A 22,659-nucleotide genomic window follows, 5' to 3' on the forward strand; every position below is an offset into this window, starting at 1 on the left:
GAAACTACCCAGTCCACCAAGCTGCATTCCTGTTTAGCACAAAGAAAGGTTTGTTATGATGGCTGAGTGCACCCTTTTGGACTAGTCACTTTGAAAGGATGGGAAGAGAAAAAGAGACACAAGGCATGAAACACCAGCCCACGGATGGGCCACCGAAGGCCCAATTTCACTGCCCGGCCAGTTCCCTTCCTAGGAAAGATCCTGCTGAGCCGCTGCCCTAGAGAGGAGCTGTACTGGTGGCTGGAAGCAAGTTGAGCTGAACAGCCCACGTGGCACGGGCAGCATCCAAAGGTCCGCTCAGGTCAAACCTAGGCTGATGGTGAGCACGTGCTTTTTATCATCATTGCTGTGGCCCGAGTCCACGTCCAACGGTCCTTGTGATCCCACCAGCACCAAACAGGCCTGTTTTGGCCCAGCTTGCTTCCGTGCCGATTTAACCCACACATGCACACTTGCCCCCATTTATTCTACCACTTTCTAGCCACAGTTTATCGCCTCTCCCCTTTCAGATCTCAGACCTCAAACGCTTTACATTTTAGAGGGAAGAGGCCCTCGGATGATGTTTGCCACATGTGAAGCTGCCAGATATGGAATTAGGCCATTGGTCTACCAAAGGCCGCATCTCCTGCTCTGAATGGCCTCGCTGCTTCAAGATCTCATGCCAGGTCGTCTCCTGCTACCTGGTCCTTTTGACTGGAGATGCCGAGGCGATTCTAGCCCCTGCCCGCAAAGCAGATGTGTGGCCTCTCAGCCACAGTTCTCCCACAAAGAGCCTGGAGAATCCCACTGCGGGTTTGTTCCCCATCTCTCCTGTCGCAGAGAGAACTTGAATTTACTAACCCCGAGCAGGAGCGGGTTGCAAGGAGGGGAATTGTTAGACTGGGGTCTGAGAGACCTTCGGTTCGAATCCGAAGCTGATGATTACTCTCAGCCTACCCCACCTCGCAGGGCTGTCAGGCACATAAAATGGAGAACGGTGCAGCCGCGTTGGGGAGAAAGGCGGCGTACAAATGAAGGCAACGAAACCAACGGGCGCGCTGCAAGGCGCAGGTCGCGGCGGAGCAAGCCCAGCGGGAGCTCCTGCGCGGGCCGGCCTGCCGCTCCAGCGTCCCCGCGCAGGATGCGCATGGACCGGGGGCGCCGCCGCGGCCTGCAGCTGCTGCGCCGGGCCGCGTCACATGGCCCCGATGCGGCTGGGCGAGGACGGGAGCACGTGACGCGGCCGCCGAGGGCCTCCGAGGCGGGGCGAGCCGAGCCGAGCCGCGCCGCTTTCCCGGTCGGAGCTGGAGCCGCGCGGCGCCGCGATGCCTCTCTTCGGGGTCTCCAAAGAAGCCGCGGTGGGGACGGCGGCGCTCGGGCTGGCCCTCGCCGCTGGCTTCGTGGCAGGTAAGGCGGGCGCCTCGGCAGGGCTCCGGGCTGGCGCTTGGGCCCCGGGGCTGGAGCCGGGACGGGCGTCCTTCTCTCCGCTCTTGGCCGGAGTCTGTGAGACTTCTTCGCCGCGCACCTGCCGCTCGTCTTGGCGAGGAAAGTCTCCGCTGCGCCCCAGCTGGAGATCCCGGCGGGTCGGCGGGGGGGATCTCGGGACGGGTCCAGACTTGCCCTGCCAGGCTGCCAGGGCGGCACTGGCCAGAATCGCGCCTGCATCACTCCGGGCTGAAGTTGGTTCCCGGTTGCCGCGCCGCGCTCCTTATCCACCGAGGCGGCGACAAATCTGGAAGCCATTGAAATCAGCTCTGCGCCCCCCAATATCCCCGGGTTGTGCCTCCGGCGGCGCTTTCCCGCGAGGAGACCCGCCCTGTTCCCCAGTCCAAAGCCCGATTATAAGGAAACGGGGAGGGGAGCGCCTAAGTTTCTTGACCTCCCCCAAACCCTACAGACCTACAAGGGCGCAAAGGCTGGGCCCCGCTCCCGAGCCTCGTGTTTGCACACGCGGGGTGCCCTCGGGCATCTCATAGGTTTGCATAGCCAAGGAGAGCAGGATAAGGATCGTTGAACGTGTTGCAAAGTTCATTCCGTGCGTCGCAGCTACGCACAGGCCGAGTAAGTTTTGCACCACCTCGAATCGCATGCCCTTGGAGTACTCAGGGACTGCCTGCCCTGCGAGGTGAAATGCACCGGGTTGAAAGTTCAAAAGCTGGTTCGGGGACTGTATTCTTATACTCCTGGCTACTGTCTGTTGATGTAGATAAGCTCCTACTGGGTAGTGTCCATGTCGTTAAATATATCATTGTTTAACTACTTAGCTGAAACTAAGTAGTTTCAACTGCTTGTTGAAACATGGTTTCAACAATGTTTCGTCTGTGTTCAGACTTCGTGCTTGTTTTCAGATTTCTGCAACCCACACCCTGTTGTATTTGTTCATTGAATGTCCTTGCTGTCGATCGTATTGACTTGCACTGTCTAATCCGCCCTGAGTCTCAGTGAGAAAGGGGGGCTCATCCAGGAATCCCATAGGTTTGCATCGCTGAGAGGTGCAGGATCAGTCCCTGGGGCAGCTGCAGCCTGACCCTGATGCTCAGCTCAACTGCCTTGTGGCTATGAGATGATGCTCATCTCACCATCAACCCTGGGTTTACATTATTCAGCTTTTTAAAAATACCTCGATTAGGACCAAAGCTAAATTGGCAATTTCCACTGATGCTACTTTCCAGCTGCAGATTCCCCCCCCCCATGACATTCTGCAGGGTCCTCCACCCCCCCCAAGATCAGTATTTTGTGGAGATCAGTGGGCTGTCATGGGAGAGCAGTGGCAAGAAAGCTCCTTTCCACTAATGAAATATTGACTCTGGGTCCAACCCTTTGTGTGCAATAGATAATCATAAAAGATAATCACAACAGGTGTGCTTCCTTTTCACCTAAGGCCTTTTAGGGGGAATTGTGCGGGGGAGGGGGAGTGCGTGCACCTGATGGCACACGCCCTCTGATATTTTTGCTCACTCCTGTTGGGAGATCCTTTGAGCTGCTAAGGGATCTTTTTTCTGTACAGTTTTTAAATGCCCTTTGTGGGTGGTTAATTAGAGTTTGAGAGAAAATGCTGATTTAAATCTCCCTAAACAAACTGCGTTAAGTTGCAAAGCCCCAAACGGTATCCTGGGGGGATGTATTAAAGTCAATGAATGTGCACCATCAGATGCCCGTCCTTTCACCCCACACAAAGAGAAGGGGGGATAGAAAGTACTCATATATTGTACTACTTAAGTATGGCACTATGCAGCCACCTCCAACCTGAGAACTGCTGCTGCTGTCCAGTACGCTGAGGGCCAAGCTACAAGTGACGCCTGACACAGGTTGGACACTTGTCAGCTTCCCTCAAGTTTTGACGGGAAATGTAGGCATCCTGGTCTTGCAGCTGTAATAGAGAGCCAAGCTGTAAAACCAGGACGCCTACATTTCCCATCAAAACTTGAGGTAAGCTGACAAGTGTCCAACCTGTGTCAGGCATCACTTGTAGCTTGGCTCTGAGAGTCTCTCTACACAAGGCCTCTTTCATGAGGATGCTCAAGTGTAAGGAGACACAATGTTAGCCAGGAAGCATAATTTTAAAAAACATGAGTTTGGGGAGATGAGGAAAAAAGAAACAAATTTGTTTTCTTCCCACTCCTCCTTAAAAAAACACCTTCCCCCTGTTTCTGCTCTCTAGTGCTAGTTAAAGTATCAGATATGGGTTCAAATCTCCTCTCTGCTTTCAAGCTTGCTAAGAAACTCAGCCTAGCCTACCTCACAGGGTTGTTGTGGAAATAAAGTGGAGAAGGCAGAACTGCACATATCATTTAGAGCTTTTTAAAAGAAAGGTGGGATAAAATAGGGGAGGGCTGTGGCTCAGTGATAGAGCATCTTCTTGGCGTGCGGAAGGACCCAAGTTTGGTCCCCAGCATCTCCAGTTTAAGGGAACACTATTAGGGACTGTGAAAGATCCTCACTTGAGACCCTGGAGAGCTGCTACTGCTCTGAGTAGACCATACTGTCCTTGATGGATCGATGGCCAGTATCAGCGTAAGGCAAAACAAGAGGGAGGCTCCTCCACACAAAAGTCTAATGTGAACTAAAGTAGAATACTACACATGAAGGATACAGATTAACTATATATATCTTATATATATATATATATATATATATATATATATATATATATATATATATATATATATAAAGATGTGTTTACTGGCTATAAAGCTGAACAGTCATTCATAAATCTGTCAATGTCAATTTCAATCAAACACTAATAAATCACAAGTATAACGAGCAAACGCAGCAATGACTCAAGCCGTCCCAACTTTTTTGATACCACCTGCAAGAGAAACAAACAAAAAGAAATTATTAATTAGAACGGACTTGGATGGTGCTTACCTTCTGGGAACTTACTTGCGGGATGTTTTCTGGATTCTGCACCTGTTGAATGACAAGACCATAAGGACTATGAACGCTGTTGTTCCTTAATAGCAGCTTAAGCCATTGACGCATTCGCTCGTTAAATTTGTGATTTATTATCGTTTGATTGAAATTGACATTGATAGATTTATGAATGATTGTTCAGCTTTATAGCCAGTAAACCACATCTTTATTATATGTATATAGTTAATTTGTATCCTTCACGTGTAGCATTCTACTCTCTTTCACATGAGAATCAATGTAAGAAGGTTCATGTGTTTATATAAATGTAATAGACCCTTAAAAGGTTCTCTGCAGGGGCTTGCCCTTGGCTTCATTCTACACTGCTCCTGGCAGGGTCTGAACTGAGTGGCCCCTTTGGTGCTAATTTCTAGGGGCTGGTCAGCTAGGACCCAGCTGGAGGTGGCACGGAGGAGCAGATGGGGAGGGGGCTGTTCCCATGATCACTGCTTGCCGGCTGTAGGCTAGTTGGCCATCAGCTTGTTCGTGGCCATTGGAGTCCTTCCAAGATAGCAGCCTATCAGCAGCTTTCCTGGTAAACTGCAGCGCCCGTCCGCCCTTGGAAGCAAGCTGGTGATCTGTGAACCCTGGGTCTTGGGGTGGTCAGTTTGCCCCCGGTTATCACGAACCACTCCTGAACTCTTTGTGTGTGTGTGTGTTTAGATGAATTGTTATTGTATCTTATGCGTGTGTATCATGTGTTTGTTTTTTGAAAGGCAGAAGATACCATTCAGCATTACATTTTGAAACTCACAAAAATACTCTAATAGCCAAAAACAGCCCATTACTGCAGTATGTACTGGATCACTCCTTACGGGAACACCCTTCTCTAAAGAAGCTGCGATTGGTTAGTATGAATTTTGAATGGGTCTGTATTTTCGGCAGGCTGTTAGAGGCTGTTTCGGTTATGTGTTGCTATGAAACCAGATTTCCTCTTCTCTCTCTCTCTGTGGAGCCCGTAAGTCGTCTCTCACTCTAGATCAATAAAACACGAAGAACAGCCTTTATTCTGGCATAGTGGACAGAGAGGGAACAAGCCCACGGGAAGCACACACAAAACTAATCAAAGAATTTACAAAATTGTATTCAAAGTGCAAGTGCTATAAATAGTGGTAATTCATACATATATCAATTTCATTCACATTATCTCATTCCATATCCATAACAAACTGTACAGGGAACACCTTCACAATTGTACATCCAACAATCGGGCATACAGAGTCTATTGTAGATTCCTATGCAAAATCTTGTAAAGATTCTTGTAAAGATTTTAAGCAAGTAAACTTAGCCATTGTGCTCCGGGCTTCAAAGATTGATGATGAATTAACATTAGATTAAGCTTGTTCCTCCCATAATGAAGTGAACAACACGCTCCTGATGAAGATGCTACGAAATCTGCAGCGTTTAGCCGGCCCCAGATTGGGCATGGTTAGAGAGTTTGTTCCTCATTTCAAACGGTGACGCTCCCTTTTCATCTGGGAGGTTCCAGGAATTTGCTTGTTCGACACAAGATTTTGCATAGGAATCTACAATAGACTCTGTTTGTGTTTATGCCCGATTGTTGGATGTACAATTCTGAAGGTGTTCCCTGTACAGTTTGTTATGGATATGGAATGAGATAATGTGAATGAAATTGATATATGTATGAATTACCACTATTTATAGCACTTGCACTTTGAATACAGTTTTGTAAATTCTTTGATTAGTTTTGTGTGTGCTTCCCGTGGGCTTGTTCCCTCTCTGTCCACTTGTATATACGGGGGCAGCCAGCTGCTTTTTTCATTTATTCTGGCATAAACAGACTCTCAGTACTGCAAGACCATCTTTTCTGTTATGATCCATTGTAACAGCTTTGCTCATCTGTGCAAAGCCGCCTGAAGGTGGTGCCCTGCAAATGGGTAAGATCAGCAAGTGCCTGTTCGTGTGCATTCTCTGTGGAGGCTCCCACTTTGTGGAACAGCTCGCCTGAGGAGATCGGGAAAGCTCCCACGCTCTTATCATTTTGCAGAGCGAGCAGAACAGAAATGTCCAGGACGGCATTTTTAGATTAGATTAGAGCTGTCGTATAACAGAACAGTCAAGAGGATATTTGATTAATGGGACTGTAGCCCATCGCAGTGTTTATTGCACACAGCGCTTTAGTTTTACCGTGTCGCATCCTAACTTTGTAACCCGCTTTCTCTGTTGTGGCCTAAGCTTTTTTTATCTTTGTTGTTTGTTGGCACTGTTTTCCAGTTCTGTAATCGTAGGCCTGCTGCATTGTCCGTTGGAGGGCCTTGCTGTCCGGAGGAACCTTTTTTTGTGACCTGAGTCTCAGTGAGAAAGGCAGCCTATAAGTGAAGCAGTATAAATAAATACTGCTGGAATAAATGCTGTTAGCCTTTAAGGTGCTCCGGATTACTAATGACAAGAGACCCCACAGGATGTAACAGAAGGTCCCGTGTCCTTTCCTGCTATTGTGCAATGTGATTTTCATGTTTGCTCAGAAGCCGCTAAGTTCGATGAGTAAGTGTGTGTCAGACTGCCCCTATAGAACCAGTACTGAGCTTTGCATTCATTTGAAGGAAGATCTAGAGCATACTTCTTTTGGAGGCTGTCCCTGCATGCCCTTTGGGGGCTGTAGCGTAGAACTTCCTCCTGCCTTTGGCTTGATGAGACGTCTCACAGACCCCCATTTCCACATGCCAGGCACTGCTTAAGCAGCTGTTTATACAGAGCTACAGTAGAGCCAACTTCGCAACAGGAATTATTTTGCATTGTGAAGGCTGTGAGGATTGGGCTTTGGGGCCAAGGCCCAGGTCAGCTGCTTTGGCCAAGAGCCAGCTGTTTCTCTCCCACGGAGGCCCTGTGGCATCTCAGTGCGTTGCACTGGGGTGTGGGTCGGCCTGATCTGTGCAGAACCAGGGGAGGGCCATTAGTGAACGCAGAGATGCATCTGGGGTCTGTTTTTCTCAAGCATTCCGCTCTATAGCTGAATGTTCTTTGGGCTACTCGGAACAAGTATCAGACTAGAAGCAGAGAAGTGAAGATCCTAGCAAAGTCATGAGCTTATTTGGGGAACTTCTGCAAGTTGCCTCCTTAGTTCTCCCCTGGGCAGGGGAAACGCCAATGTTGCCTGAAAATGAAAGTATCAAGGAGGAAATCTTTCTCTTCCTGGTCATTACACAACGCAGCCTTATCTGCGGCTGTTCTTGGGTTTCATTGTTACTGAGCCTAGAGTTGTCAGGCAAACTTTATTGATCTAGCCAAAGGGCGTTGCGAGGCAGGTTACAGTCATTGGTGAAATGCAAAAACTTCACATAAAGGCAGATAAAACTCATTAATAAGATACAGAAATCATGTACGTAATATATCCACCTAAGAGGCATTACTTACATTAGGATAAAAAATGAGCCAGTAAATCTGTCCTTGTGTTATATCACCTTGGAAGTTGCAAGTGAGATGTGGCAGAGTGCACCTTGGTTAAAAATAATTGGTACGTAGAAAACTAAATGACAGGGTCTCCTATGTGTCGTAATTTTTTCTCCCTTGTGAGAGAACGTTCAGCTACGAGAGTCCTCATGTATACTTCGAAGTGGTAGAGCCCAGACAGACACTGGTTTACCATCTCAGTGCAAACCAGGCCTTCAAGTCAAAGTAGATATAATGTGAGACTTCTGTGAGAAAGTAGCTCTTCAAAAACACTCCCCCCCCTTCCTCATATGTGGAGCATTTCTTTGTTAGCGTCTTAGAACTGCTGGGACATTCAGTTCTCTAAGAATGTCCAACAAATTTTCCAGAAAAGGGAGTGAGGCAGAGAGATTGGCCTCCTTCCTTCTGCTGCCACAGCAAGAAGGAGGGGAGGGAGAGGAAGAAGGACCCCCCCCCCCAAAGTGGTCATGTTGTAGCATTCAGATCTAGAGAGGCGGGGGTGGGAATTATCTCTTGGCTCAAGCTAAAATCTAATTTGCTTCCAGGATTGGATCTGGGCTGGGAGAAAAGCGCTTCATGCCTTGGCATGCCGACAAATGCACAGCAAAGGTTTTAGTTAGCCCACACGATCCATTTTTGTTTAGAATTAGAGATGGATTTACTCCATTTCAGATAGAGAGTGGGCAGACTTCTGTAAATACAAGATTTTCCTTGCTTCAATAATTACTTCTTTGGCCCTTAGTTTAGTTTCCATCCCGCCCTACTTGCAAGCAGCTAAAGATGCCGTGTTTGGTTTTTCTCCCCACCTCCGCAAGACAACTTTGCCAGGAATGTTAAGGCTGAGAATTGGTCCAGACAGGCATTTGAACGTAGGACTTTCCAGTTCCTAACAAAATAGGGATTCCCCCCCCCCCCCACACACACACACAAGAGCTAAAAGCAGCAAGGAAAACAGTAAAAATAAAACTGAGTTGGCTCTTGAGGAAATCTCAGACCCTCCCCATTGATCTCTTGCCTATCATCAGGTTTGACAACTACAAGGCGAGATCACCAGGACAGGTTAAACGATATCTATATACAACCCGGGGAACAAAAATTTCATGAAGTAGTTAATCAATTTTTAAAGGTTTTTTTAAATGTGCAAAAACAATTATTATTATTATATATATTACAATACAGAATCATGAAATTCAACTGGTAGTGACAAAGTTCATGTGGTAGAGAGTCCAACTGGTGAAGACCAAACAATTAACCGTTTTTTCTTTAACAGATTTCAGTGGCTTAGACCATCATGTTGTCTAGAAGAACTAGAGCTGAACATGCCTTCAAAACATACAGTCGACGGGTTTTTGCTAGCAGATTTCCAATTCCCGTTTCGTACTCTTACAGTATGATTCCGTCGTTTGCCAACTGAGTGATGTGCGTGAATTGGGTTTGGTGACCATCAATGAAAATTATACCTGTGAGGAAGTAAGAGTGCGAAATGGGAATTGGAAATCTGCTAGCAAAAACCCATCGGCTGTATGTTTTGAAGGCATGTTCAGCTCTAGTTCTTCTAGACAACATGATGGTCTAAGCCACTGAAATGTGTTAAAGAAAAAACTGTTAATTGTTTGGTCTTCACCAGTTGGACTCTCTACCAAGTGAACTTTGTCATTACCAGTTGAATTTCATGATTCTGTATTGTAATATATATATATATATATATATATATATATATATATATATATATATATATATATATATATATATAAAATTGTTTTTGCACTTTGCACATTTAAAAAAACTTTAAAAATTGATTAACTATTTCATGAAATTGTTACCATCAGGTTTGAGCATGTAGCTCATTTCAGACATGGTCCCAAACCATACTTTAAACTCACCGTGGTTACGGTGATTGTCTGAATGTAGGCCATTCCACTGACTGACTGTAGTTCTGTCAAACTAAGATGAGAAACCGTGATTTGTCTTCGGTTTTGGGCTATGATTTTGTGTGATGTAAAAAGACAGGCGTCCTGGCTTCTTTCCGTTGCCCTCCTCTCCAGAGATACCTGGCCAGAGCGACAGCAACGAAACCAGCATCTCTCAGCTTCTGAGAAGTTGTCTGGGCGCTGGTTTTAGAAACCAGCCATAGCTAAAATAAACATCGGGTTTGTACCGAGTCTAAACTGAGCCTGTATTCTTTCTGTTGGGTTTAGTGGAGCCATAGCACAGAACTGTGGATTTATTTTAACTCAGGTTAGTTTGTGAAATCAGACATCAACCCACAGACAATTGCTTGAGTTGTGATTTGCGGCAACAAATGATGGCTTCCTCTCTGTTGGCTGTGAGGGCATTGCCAGAGAACAAGTCAGAATTAAATCCGAATGTCAGCTTTCAAGTGTCCCGTGGAAGCATAGTGATTAATGGAATGATATGTATTCAGACAGTCATACTAATCGTAGTTGATTTAATTCCTCCCTGGTTTCACACACTGTCTGAACTGAGCCTCTCTGTGTGTCTTGTGTTGTTGTCTCTAATTGTTACACGTAGACACGCACAGTTGCCCAGCCAGTGAAAGAAAGAGACTAGGTTGCCATTTGAGATCACAGTGGCTGATTCCGCACATGTTGAATAATGCACTTTCAATGCACTTTATCAATCGTTTGAGGTGGATTTTTTGTTCCGCGCACAAAAAAATCCGTTCCAAATGATCTATAAAGAGGATTGGAAGTGCATTATCCAACGTATGCGGAATAACTCACTAATTGGCCAGTTGTAATGCGGAGTTCTTACTTTCTAGCTGACATCAGACCTTCCTCAGAAAGTGATGTTGGTGTGTTCTGAACAGGCCCAGTTTATGGCCAACCTGGCCCGACTGATCAAAGCAAAGAAGGTGCTTGAAATCGGTAAGTGGAGCTGTCTTCGCAGAGGCTCGAGGGGTTACCAAGAATGGCGGGATGTATGTCAGATTCTCACATGTGGAGTAAAACAAAGTTTCCATCCAGTGGACCAAGAAAGAGCTTCTAGTCTCCATTGCCACACAAGGCTTGGCTGCATGAGGCTCCCTTTTCGGACTGTGGGCTGCAGTAGAGGAACAAATATTCTGAATTCCGCAACTAAATGTCATTCAAAATAACACAGAAACTATATCTGGCATTGATTTGGGGAGGGGGAGGTAGCAAGAACTAAATTTTAGAGCCTTGGTCTGTAGGGTACTCTTAGATCCCATGCATCTGTTGTCGAATGGTGACACCTTTCTGGTGCAAGGCACCTTCCCTTGATGCAAGAGGCATTGTACCAGGGCAAGGTACCATCATTGGAGGTATAGATCCATGGGATCCAACCCACCCCCCACCTTGGTACTCATGTTACTTATGAACACACACAGAGACAAGCTACAAGTGACGCCTGACACAGGTTGGACACTTGTCACCTTACCTCAAGTTTTGATGGGAAATATAGGCGTCCTGGTCTTACAGCTTGGCTCTCCATTTAATTGAAGTTTACAGAAACTGCCCCCCCCACCCAGCGGAGGGGAAGGGGGGCTCCTGGAAAGAGCCCGACGCCTGCACTCCCCTTCCAACCGCATGTTCTCCCTCCCATAGACTGACGCTCTGTAAATTTCAATTAAATGGAGAGCCAAGCTGCAAGACCAGGACGCCTACATTTCCCATCAAAACTTGAGGGAAGCTGACAAGTGTCCAACCCATGTTGTCAGGCGTCACTTGTAGCTTGGGTCTGAGCTGGTTGTAAAATGAGCATTGCCAGTGATGGCCTGAGGCTGATTGTGTCAGGGAAATGTGACTTCTGTGTCGTGTTGCTACCGTTGCAAAGCCCTCTTCCGCTCAGGCGCTCCAGTTCCTGCAGACAGACATTGGCTGCAATTAGATTACTTCGCAGGCTGGAAATCTGCAAGGGCAAAAGCACTATAAATAAGCAAGTGACCATTAATTGCATTGCAGGGCTTAATCCGTGGGTGACTGTACCATTCTGAGCTGCTTACAAGGAAGGTCATAAAAGGGAGGTGCATCTGAGCCAATATGGATACAGACAGGCCCTCCACAAATGCCCCCCTCCTCTGCCACTGCTGCCCCTTCTGCATTCCCCTTTGAGGGGCCAGTGCCTGAGTTCACAGTGGGATCGTATGAATACCTGGTTGCAACCATTGACCAGACGGTTGATAGCTGCTGGGAGACTGAGTTGCTCACTGCAGCCCTCCCTCCCTCCCGGCAAGAAGAAGGTCAGCTTGGTCTGAAATGGATTTCAACATATTTCTAGAAGATGGGCCCTGGCTCAGCGGCAGAGCCTCTGCTTGGCTTGCAGAAGATCCCAGGTTTAATCTTCAGCAGATACAAGAATCAGGACTCAGTAGATGTGAAAGGCACCCTGAGACCCTCGAGGGCTGCTGCCGATCAGAATAGACAGTACCTACTTGGATTGACCAGGGGGCACTCACTTGGCATACCGCTGCTCCTTGAGTTCAAAATGTGCCTGGTTTCTCTCTGACATTCTCATAAGATTACTTGGAAGCAATCAAACCTATGCATGTTCTGAACACGTACCTCTGTTCTGCTGGAAATGCAAAAGGGGCTATTCTCACAGCACAGGGAACGCTCATCTCTGCTTTCACTGGTGCTGATAAAAAGCCAGCTCCTTCTTCGGTGTGGCTAAGAGGCAGGAGGTAGCCAATTGGGAACCCCTTCCTTCCCATACTGTAGCAGATTCCCACTACTCATCTGCCACAGGCTAAGGGAAACATTGAGACCGGCATTAACGGCAGCAGTGACGGTCGGGATTTGAAACCCGCTGCCAGTCGTGGTTCCTCGTCAGGTTTTCATTTAAGAGGAGCCTGTGGCTAGCATTTCGTGGGGAAGGTGGCTAAAGAAAGGATGACTCCAGAGGAAGGGGAAGTTGAGACGAGAGGGTGTATTCCAAATGGGGGCTCCAGGTTTCTTAACCTTGGTTACGAGGGAGATAAAGATGACGCTTTACCGGCTGCCAGTTCAAAATGCACCGGCGGTTTCTTTAGGACAGCAGAGACAAAAATCTGGGAGGTCCAGAACGAGAGCTTCTTTGCATGTTTTTAATTTCAAAGCAACTCGGGGTGGGGTGGGGTGGGGGGAGATATTTTACCCTTTTTCCCTGCACTGTTTTTCTGACCTAGATCCTTTCTCCTGAAACTGCTGGTGTCCCCTGCACTGTTGCCACTTCCCTAACTTCCATCTCTTCCCCCCTCCAGCCGTTTTTGTCATTTGAAAATAAAAATTGGCTCCAGTGGCAGGTCTCCCAGCACCTTTGTCTCATTTTGCCCATAGAAGGAGATCCCGAGAGATTGTTCTAAAATACTTTGAAAATCAGTATAAAGGAACCTCCTTTCCTCAAGCTTTTAGTAACCTAGTACCTGTCCGTTAGGTGTTGAAGACAGAGTGTCGATCTACCACAAAGGCTGAAATGGTGTGTGCTCTACGTGAAGGGAACACAATGGCTACTGCGCTGTGGAACCCAATTGAGCCCCTTCTTCTCCTTTGGTATTTCACAGGTGTCTTTACAGGATACAACGCCTTAAGCATGGCTCTGGTCTTACCAGAAGATGGCCGAGTTGTTGCTTGTGATATCAATGAAGATTTTGTCAACATTGGGAAACCGGTGTGGAGAGAGGTAACTCAGCTGTACTGGCACACCTGAGAACTCATTGAGGAGTGACTCCTTGTGGATCTCAAAGCCAACCCAGGAGGCGGGTTGCTGTACTTCGTGTAGGGCAACGAAATACTGTGAACTGGCCTTACTCCCAAGTGATACTAAATACTTGTATAAATTATCTGATGTTGATACTCTTGGATCCAACCATCCTCTAAGCAGCCTTTCTCCTACTTAAGTGGCTCTTTCTTAATTTGGAGAAAGGCTCCTTAGATTGGAGGAAGACTTCAGACATGAGCCAAAAGGGAAGATGGGATATAAATCTCTCTATATAAAGACAAGTGTCCTGACTGGCTCATCAGCGTCCAGCCCAAACCCCTGGACCTAGAAACGTGAAATTTGGGCAGGACGTTCCTTTTGTGATGTAAACACCCTCTAAGAAGGGATTTTAAGAAATTCACCCTCTAAGGGGGTAAAAAGGGGTTAAATGTGTTTTCCCAAAGAGATACATCTTCCCTGTGTGACTGGCAGGCTGCTGCCTGCTTGCACCCCCGCCCACTGCCCGCTCGGCCACTCGTCACTGATTGGGCCAGCCTTTCAAGGTCATTTGCATGTACAGGGTTATTGGGGCTCACAACATTCCACACCTCACACACACACACACGCACACACACACACCCTGAGACAGTTTGAACACAGAGGTCATTTGCGTATGCGGCCTGATTGGTCCTCATCCTCCACATTCTAAACAGTCTGCAATTACTATTGGAAGTCATTGAATGTGTCCTGAGCTCAAATGCACCTTCCAGTCTTCTCCTAAAAATTCACTAGGGCTGCTAACTCACAAAATAAACTAAAAAAAAAAATATTACATACCCATAAGTATTATAACTGGATTTAAAGTAGTTAAATACCATAGCGAAACATGGGTCTCAAGTTAGTTTTTCAATAAATAAATCCCTTGCTCAGTGGAGTGGTAAGATAGGGTAGGATCCACGCCACTGGATCTATGTTCTAAAGGGTGCTTGCCCACTCATTCTGAGGCCCTGAATGTGTGTGCAAATGCCTTCATGTAACTAGGGAAAGGTCCTTCTATTATTCATTAACTTGCTTGCTTACTTTATTTATACTCCACCTTTCTCCTCAGTGGGGGTCTAAAGGCCCCCAGAATGGCTTACATCGTTCTCCTCTCCTCCGTTTTATCTTCAAAACAGCCCTGTGAGGCAGGTTAGGTTGCGCGTGTGTGCGACTGGCCCAAGGTCATCCAGCAAGCTTCTACGGCTATGTGGGGTCAGGACGACTACTAAATCTTTTGAGAGGCTATGAAATTTGAGGATGTTGGCTTAGTGTCTCTAAAAAAAAACTCAACAGATTTCTTCCTGGTATTTAAATTCATAGGCCAAATGAAAACTCTTGACCTTTAAAACAGCCAGCTGTAAAATGGATTCCAGCAATGGCCTTGAGAGTAAAGATGGCGCAGTATAATTGCGTCAAGCTACTCTTCCCAGAATTACCAGTCACCTTTTCCTTCATGGTCTCTGATAGCAAATAACATTGCCTTTTTCATTTCAGGCAGGAGTGGAGCATAAAATTGACCTGAGGATAAAACCGGCCATCCAAACGCTAGGTAGGTAAATGAGCTTTAAAAATATAGGATATAAAGCTGGAGACTGGCCAGGTGGGAACAGAAATGATGAAGCGGCTTCACCCCTGGAGTTCTGCGGTTTTCTTGGCAGTTGGATTACTACGGAAGCAGAGAAGGGGGGCGCATTTTGCAGAGCTTTTTGCTATTGCCTCCCAAAAGAGGGCCTGTTTCACCCGTTTTTTTCCCCTCCACTTCTGTCTTTTGCCACTCAAGGCACACGTTTGCCACCTCGCAGAAGTTTTGCATGCTCCCCCCACCCCCTGCTTGGTGCAGGCAGGACTGCACTATGCTTGGGTTAAGTGTGTTTAAGTGTGGGTTTTTTGGGGGGGGGGGGTTGGTGGGAGCTGCCAAAGCAGCATAAGGCAATCAGAACCAAACTTTGTGGAAATCAGGCATGTGGCCCTGTGACTAGCCAAATCCTCTCCAGAAACTTCTCTAGAGAGCCAGTTTGGTGTAGCGGTTAAGAGCGCGGGACTCTAATCGAGAGAACTAAGTTTGATTCCCCACTCCTCCGCTTGAAGCCAGCTGGGTGACCTTGGGTCAGTCACAGCTCTCTCAGAGTTCTCTCAGCCTCACCCACCTCACAGGATGATTGTTGTGGGGATAATAATAGCATACTTTGTAAACCACTCTGAGTGGGCCTTAAGTTGTCCTGAAGGGCAGTATATAAATTGAATGTTGTTATTATTACCTGTTCTTTTAGCCACCCTCAAATCCCTGCCATGGTTTGGGTTGAGGAGGATCTCTTCAGTTCTGACAATTCTCCCAACGGCGATTTGGCAACAGCCAAACTTTGAGGCAACATCTCAGAATGCTGCAGCCAGAATACTGACTGGAGTGGGTCATATCAGTCTAGGCTTGTCGCATCTGCACGGGCTCCCAGATTGCTTCCAGGCGCAATTCAAAGTGCTGGGATTGATCTTTAAAGCCCTGTGTGGCTTGGGTCCAGCATACCTGAAGGATCACCTTCTCCCATATGAACCTACCTGTCCACTCTGGTCATCTTTGTAGGCCCTGCTTTGAGTGCCTCTTCCATCTGAGGCTAGACAGGTGGCAACCTAAGAAAAGGCCTTCTTGGTCTTGGCGCTGAAACTTTGGAACTCCCTCCCCAGGGAGATTCATCTGTCTGCCTCTATTGGTGAAGACTATTTTTTGTTTTGTTTGGCATTCCCCCAGTAACTCTTATTGGCCTTCCTCCCTGGTAGTGTCAGAGCTAAGCTACAAGAGACGAATTACACGAGGAGGAGCACGTGAAGGGAGTTGCCAGGAAGCTGAGTTTTAAAAGAGATTGGAAAGCTTTGTCAGTTTCCCCTCTCTACAGAGCCAGGGAGATGCTGCTCAGGTTTATTTCCTTTTCTGGGTCCTAGAAGGGGAAGTGAAACTGACAGAGCCTTTGAGAGGCAAAGAGGAAATTAACAAACTCCCTGAGCAGAATCTCCCTGGCTCTGTAGAGAAGGGAAATTGACAAAGCCTTCTGATCTCTTTTAAAACTCAGCTTCCCAGCTAACATTGCAACTCCCTTCACGTGCTCCTCCTCGTGTAATTCGTCTCTTGTAGCTTGGCTCTGAGATACGTTGTATTTTTATATGTTGGCACTGAATTATTAAATGCTATTGTAATGTCTTAAATATTTTGATGTTCATTGTCCTGGGGATCCTATTTGTCAGATGCATCGTTCTCAAAAGCTTCTGCTACAAATAAGTTGGTTAGTCTTAAAGGCGCTACTGGATTCTTTACTAATTTGCAACTACAGACTAACACAACTAACTTCTCTGAATAGTAATAGTAATAATAATAATGTGTGCCAGGGCTGCTGTCTACAGTTCTTTTATTAGGGCTTGCAGATATAACCAGAGTGCTATTCCCATCCCGTGCCTGGTTGCCTGTGGAGTTCATGGAGTTGGTCCCTGTGCCCCCAACCAAGATTGGCTGACCCCCCCCCCCCAACTCCTGGAAAGCTGTTGGTATCCAGGGCCGGGAGGGCTCCTTTCTCCACCAGCGCTTCACACATGCTTTAGAGTATTTAACACACCATGCAAGAAGTGCCCTACACTCTGCCATAAATCCCCTAATGCGCCTCCCGACCAACCTAAGAGTTGGAAAGCTTCCTGGAAACTTCGAAGCCTCGAGACGAAAAGAACAGCTTCTTCTCTGCTCATCTGGCTATGTTTGGCTGTTACCTGCTCCAATCTGCTTGCATTTAGTTTAATAAGAAGGGGCATTCGCTGCTCACACACCAAACAAAGCAGATTAAGCGGGCTTAATGTGACCAGGTTGGGCTTCTTTGTGGCACCTGCTCTGTAAGCTAATCCAGGTACTGAGCATGCCCTGAATGTTTCCATTTTGGGCCTCTGTTGATTAACTCCCCTCTATCTGGAGATCAGGGGGCGGGGCCACCAGCTATGTGACCATTTTTTCCAAGGGAAACCCATTGAGTTCCACCACCTCTTTTCCCAGAAATCAAGCCCTGGGAGAGGGGGTGTGATTCTGTTTTCCCCCATGCAGAAACTCACTCCAAGCAACTAGAGAGACTCATCCACCAGGCTTGCACATTAGCAGAAGTTGAAAGTGCAGCTCCCCTCTTCTCCTTTTCTTTTTTGAGCTGTGTGTGTGTGTGTGTTCAGCCTGGAAGTATAAATAAAATGTAGAGGTGTGGGGAAAACTGGCAGTGAATTCTTGACACTTGAGGAGAACCATCTCTTGTTTTGTTTTGTTTTTACATCTAGATGAACTTCTAGCCAGCGGAGAAGCGGGAACCTTTGACTTTGCTTTCATAGATGCTGACAAAGAGAGTTACAACGATTACTATGAAAAATGTTTACGGCTCATAAGGAAAGGAGGAATCATAGCTATTGATAATGTAAGTTTGTATTATTACTATAATTGCTTGTCTGTTAACAATGCGATTTGGCTTTTCACCCCCAGGAGTAGAAGGAATCACAGGAAATACAGGGGGAACCTTTGCCAAACTAATTCTGGATTAGACTGTTCTTTCTTTGGGTTTTTGTATCCTATTTTTCTTTGCTAGAGACTTTAGAGAGCCGTGACTAGCCCAAGGTCACCCAGCTGGCTTCAAGCGGAGGAGTGGGGAATCAAACCCCGTTCTCCAGATTAGAGTCCCGCCGTTCTTAACCACTACACCACACTGGCAGTTCTCACTTCTCTTTCAAGTACTGGGTAGAAAACTAAGGCACTTACAACTTTTAAATTCCATAAATATGTCAAGTACTGCAATTTTATATGCAAAGTAGGTTCTAAAAGAAGCACGTTATGTTAAAGCAGTAAAAATTAGTTTAGGTTTGATAGGATAGCATATATTGCATATATTGCATATATTTGAGTTTTTCTCAAAATTTCTGCTTTTTTTCAAAGGGGGGTGTTTTTTTTTTTTACTGTGGCTTCAAAATTTCCCAAAATTTCACACCTCTAGCTGAGCAGAGTTCAGCAGCAATTTTAGACTTTGGCTATACATACAAATGGATGCATTTTTTAAAAAGTAAGCCCGGTGGTGCAGAGTGGTAAGCTGCAGTACTGCAGCCCAAGGTCTGCTCATGACCTGAGTTCGATCCTGACGGAAGCCGGGTTCAAGTAGCCGGCTCAAGGTTGACTCAGCCTTCCATCCTTCTGAGGTCGATAAAATGAGTACCCATTTTCCTGGGGGTAAAGTGTGGATGACTGGGGAAGGCAATGGCGAACCACCCCATAACAAAAAGTCTGCCAAGAAAATGTCATGATGCGACGTTGCCCCATGGGTCAGTAATGACTCGGTGCTTGCACAGGGGACTACCTTTACCTGCCTTTACCTAAGTATATATATTTTCTCTCTCTTCTTACCCACCCCTCGAAAACAGGTGTTGTGGCATGGGAAAGTACTGAAGCCAAGCAAAGATGATTTGGAAACACAAAGTGTCCAACACTTGAACGAAAAGCTCTTCCGTGACCCACGTGTGAACATAAGCATGATCCCCATGGGGGATGGGGTGACGTTCGCATTCAAGCTCTAAGCCGAAGATGACAGGAGCTGTAAAGGAGGAGGAGATGGTTTATGTACCCGAGAATCATGGGCCCAAGAATGTACCCGAGAATCATGGGCAATAAAAGATACGAAATGTATATTTTGACTTTCTCACAGCAAAAATAGCCTAGGCTGGAAATCCAGCTATAAGCAGAGCTAAGCCCGTCGGTGTGGATTTTGGAGGGATGGAGAACTATGTCTTGCATATCCTTAACACAAAATATGATTTTTTAAAAATTCATATAGGTTTGCATATAAAATCAGGTGGGGACCTGCAAAATCTATTTGAACAATTTTCACATGAACAGATTCCATTTCCACTTCTTTAATTAGCAGTAAGCAAATTGTTGCATGTAGAAAATCATGAAGAATAAGACCACGTCGGGAAGCGTGTGCGCATATGTGCAGGCATGTGCCTTCTTGTGGCCATTGTTTCCTCAGATCGGTAAGCCTGAGGAAGAAGACATTTGAAGCATTAGCCCAAAGCATGCTCACAGTGTGCTGTATATCCCATTGAATGGAATGTGGGCAAGTGGCTAGACTCACATGCCCCGTTCAGCCCTGAATCTTTTTCACTATCCGGCAGCCTACTCCGCCTTCAAGGGGGGTTGCGATGATAATTTTTTAAAAGCGTAAACTGCTTAGAGCAGGACTCTGAAGAAGTGGCATAAAAATATTCTAAATAAATAAATGGGGAGAGGAAAAGCACATATACCGCCCTGCGCTCCAGGCAGGAAGGGCTAGAAACATTAGAAAAATATGAATACAGTTTCCCCAGCAGAGGAACACAGGCCTTGCTGCTTTCACCCCATCCCGAATGCTTTTCTCAATAATCCTCCACCCTTTCTCCAAACAGAAGGGCTTCTTTGTAGGGAGAAAAAAATGGGGAGATTGTGTGTACCCCATCAATGCAGGGGAGGTGGCTAGGGTTGCCAAGTTCCTATGCCCTGGCGGGAAGGGGAGGGACTTGGCACTTAAGTGTGCAGTCCCTGTGTGTGTACACACTCCAGCGACCCCGCGCCACCCACATGAGCACTCTAGTACTCCACACGGGGCCAATTCTGCCCATTTGGGGCCAAAATGAGCCCCAAACAAAGCGCAGAAGCGTTCTCATGGCTGGCACAACCTCCAGAAGCTTGCTGCTGCCTGCCGATCACTGGCAGGTTGGTGGGCAAGGAGGCAAACCCCTGGGAGTTTTCCCGCCACCAGTAGGCACCTGGGAACCCTAGGTGGGGTCCCAGTGTTAGTGGCATTTTACTAGCATAGCAGAGAGCACCCCCAAGGCCATTTTGGGTCAGGAAGATGGTGCAGGGGGAGGCATAAGGCCCTTCTTATGCACCACAGACTTGTTCCAAATTGGCGGACCTGGACATGTCCCAAGAACTTTGTAACATAGTGGTTAAGAAGTCTTAGTTTATCTGGCCATATAGGTCCCACTTCCTGCTCAATGCAGGTATTCGAAGTGCATGTCCAACATGTCTTTGCCCTCTTCCCTGGGACAGCTCTTGAGAAAGCCATGTGTCTTCCCCCTCAGTTATCACTAAACATAGCATAGCTTTTAAAACAATGCCTTAGAAAGGGGGGGCAGCAATTGTAAAACATTGCAAAGCGTTAATATACAATTCCTGTTTCTGTCTTTGTGGGAGGATGTATTCATAGCTGCTGTTCTAATATTTATCCCAATTGTTTGAAAAGTAAATCTTCCCAATAACTCACTGTTTCCCCCCTGCATTACATTCCATCTTTTAAACAATTATTCAAGTCACAGGAAAGCAAATATTTATCTTTTTCTATTCTTTGTATTTCCCTACTGAGTTCTGAGCAAATTGCGCCTACTTATATTTTATGATTTTTTAGATAATTAAAATATTTTATGAAGGCAACTGAAATTCCTCCCCAGAGTTAGTGGCGAGATTATTGATTGACTAGAGCTCAGTTACCCCTAGAAAAGGCTGTCTTTAATGGCTCATAATTTTCCTTCCATTGACCTGCTAAACTCGGCAACTCTGCTGGGGCTCCAGGGACAGGCGGCGGACTCACACTTATTGATAAACGCCCCTCCAAAGTTATTAAAAATAATTTACACTTTTGTCTTTCTTACTACAGTTTTGCAAGTAAATTAAGTGTCAAATCGCTTCCAATCTTTATGGAATTATATGTCATTACAAGAAACCCCGCAGCGTGAGATTGAAAGTAGAAGGAAATTTCTCCCTTTCTGGCCATCCTAAAACGGGAAGGGATCCCGCTTGGGAATTTATCCAGACATGCTGGGGGGGGGGGGGGCGGGAAGGATTCAAAACATACATTAAATAGTAGGGGCAGTATGGCAGTGGGGAAAGGAAGAATGTTTTAAAGCAGGATACAAATTTTGAAATAAATTGCTTCTAAAATAAGGATGGCTTTCTCATCGGGAAGCAAGTTAATGCAGCTGCAAAAAAAGGCTTTCCCCCAACCCAGTCTGGCCTGGAAGATGGCCCCCTACCTCGACACAGTTGATTTGGCCACCTGGATCCCTGCCACAGTAACGTCAAGACTTGACTACTGTAATTCACTCTACGCAAGTCTCCCCTCAAAGTCCACTTAGAGACTCCAGCTGGTGCAGAATGCTGCAGCTCACTTACTTTCAGGAGCTAGACGGGGCGTGCATATGACTCCCATTCTGTAGTCACTCCATTGGCAACCCATCAGTTGCCAGGCTGAATCCAAGGTCATGACTATCACGTTCAAAGCCCTTCTTGGCCTTGGCCCCTCGCAGCTGTGAAATCACTTCTCTCCCTCTGTTCCAGCTTTGTTCATCTGAACAAGGCCTTCTGCAGATAACCACCCTGTGGTTGACCTAAATCAAGAACTGCCCGTAGCACCCACCTCGTGGAATGGCCTGCCTGAGGAGGTCAGGAAGGCTCCCTCTCTCCTGGCTTTCCGCAAACTATATTATTTAGGATAGCTTTCTACTCAGATGATAGGGCTGTGTTACAAGAAGTTGCTCAGAGGGAGGCGTTTGGTAAGGGATAGGGACTGTAGACTAGGCTATTGGATACTGTCTGCTGATGTAGATGCTTTCCTGTTGGGTAGTTCAACATTGCTAAAGATGTCATGATAGTGCTTAAATTCAGAAAGGTCGCATCTATGTGTTTGGCTTTCTGCTATTTTTTTTTCCATATTTGCAGCTCCCATACCCTATTGTATCTGTTTTCATCCACTGTCCAAACTGGTGATTATGCTATATTTGCTCTTTGAACGTCCTAGTGATTGATTATATTGTATTCACCTGCAGTATTGTAATCTGCCATGGATCTCACTGAGAAAGTTGGACTATAAATAAACAACAACAATAACAACTACCTGAAATCTAGCCAGAGGGATCCTTTCGGTGTGTGTGTTTGGCCTGTTGAGGGGAAAAAATGCCCCGGCCCCTTAAGAGAGTCTTAATGTATGGAAATAGGCAAGTGAAACTTTTTCATGGCTTGGAGGTCAATAATAAGGGTGCCGCATTACAAATTCCCTTATAACAAAATTTGTTCTGAATTCGAGTTTCCCCACATTGCTGCAGTCAACCAACATGTATCCTCAATCCCAGCAT

The 22,659-nt window shown here is 46.4% G+C and overlaps 1 protein-coding gene across 1 annotated transcript; it reads left to right on the plus strand.

Moving 5' to 3' along the window:
* The first annotated feature begins 1,212 nt into the window (after positions 1-1,212).
* Positions 1,213-22,420, plus strand: COMTD1 (catechol-O-methyltransferase domain containing 1). The gene is made up of 7 exons (XM_054982991.1): positions 1,213-1,386; positions 5,106-5,236; positions 10,583-10,688; positions 13,322-13,440; positions 14,992-15,046; positions 17,791-17,924; positions 18,916-22,420. Exons 1-7 carry the CDS (start codon positions 1,305-1,307, stop codon positions 19,066-19,068), a joined length of 780 nt encoding a protein of 259 aa, XP_054838966.1. The 5' UTR covers positions 1,213-1,304; the 3' UTR covers positions 19,069-22,420.
* The last annotated feature ends 239 nt before the right edge of the window (positions 22,421-22,659 follow it).

Source organism: Eublepharis macularius, chromosome 6 (genome assembly GCF_028583425.1).
Source record: "Eublepharis macularius isolate TG4126 chromosome 6, MPM_Emac_v1.0, whole genome shotgun sequence".
Taxonomy (NCBI): Eukaryota; Metazoa; Chordata; class Lepidosauria; order Squamata; family Eublepharidae; genus Eublepharis; species Eublepharis macularius.

Excerpts from the sequence above, each read along its gene's own strand:
- COMTD1 (XM_054982991.1), top strand. The coding sequence starts at position 1,305 with ATGCCTCTCTTCGGGGTCTCCAAAGAAGCCGCGGTGGGGACGGCGGCG. Across the intron at positions 5,237-10,582 it reads CTCTAAAGAAGCTGCGATTG|CTGACATCAGACCTTCCTCA; the intron begins GTTAGTATGAAT and ends CTTACTTTCTAG. Across the intron at positions 15,047-17,790 it reads ACCGGCCATCCAAACGCTAG|ATGAACTTCTAGCCAGCGGA; the intron begins GTAGGTAAATGA and ends TTTTACATCTAG.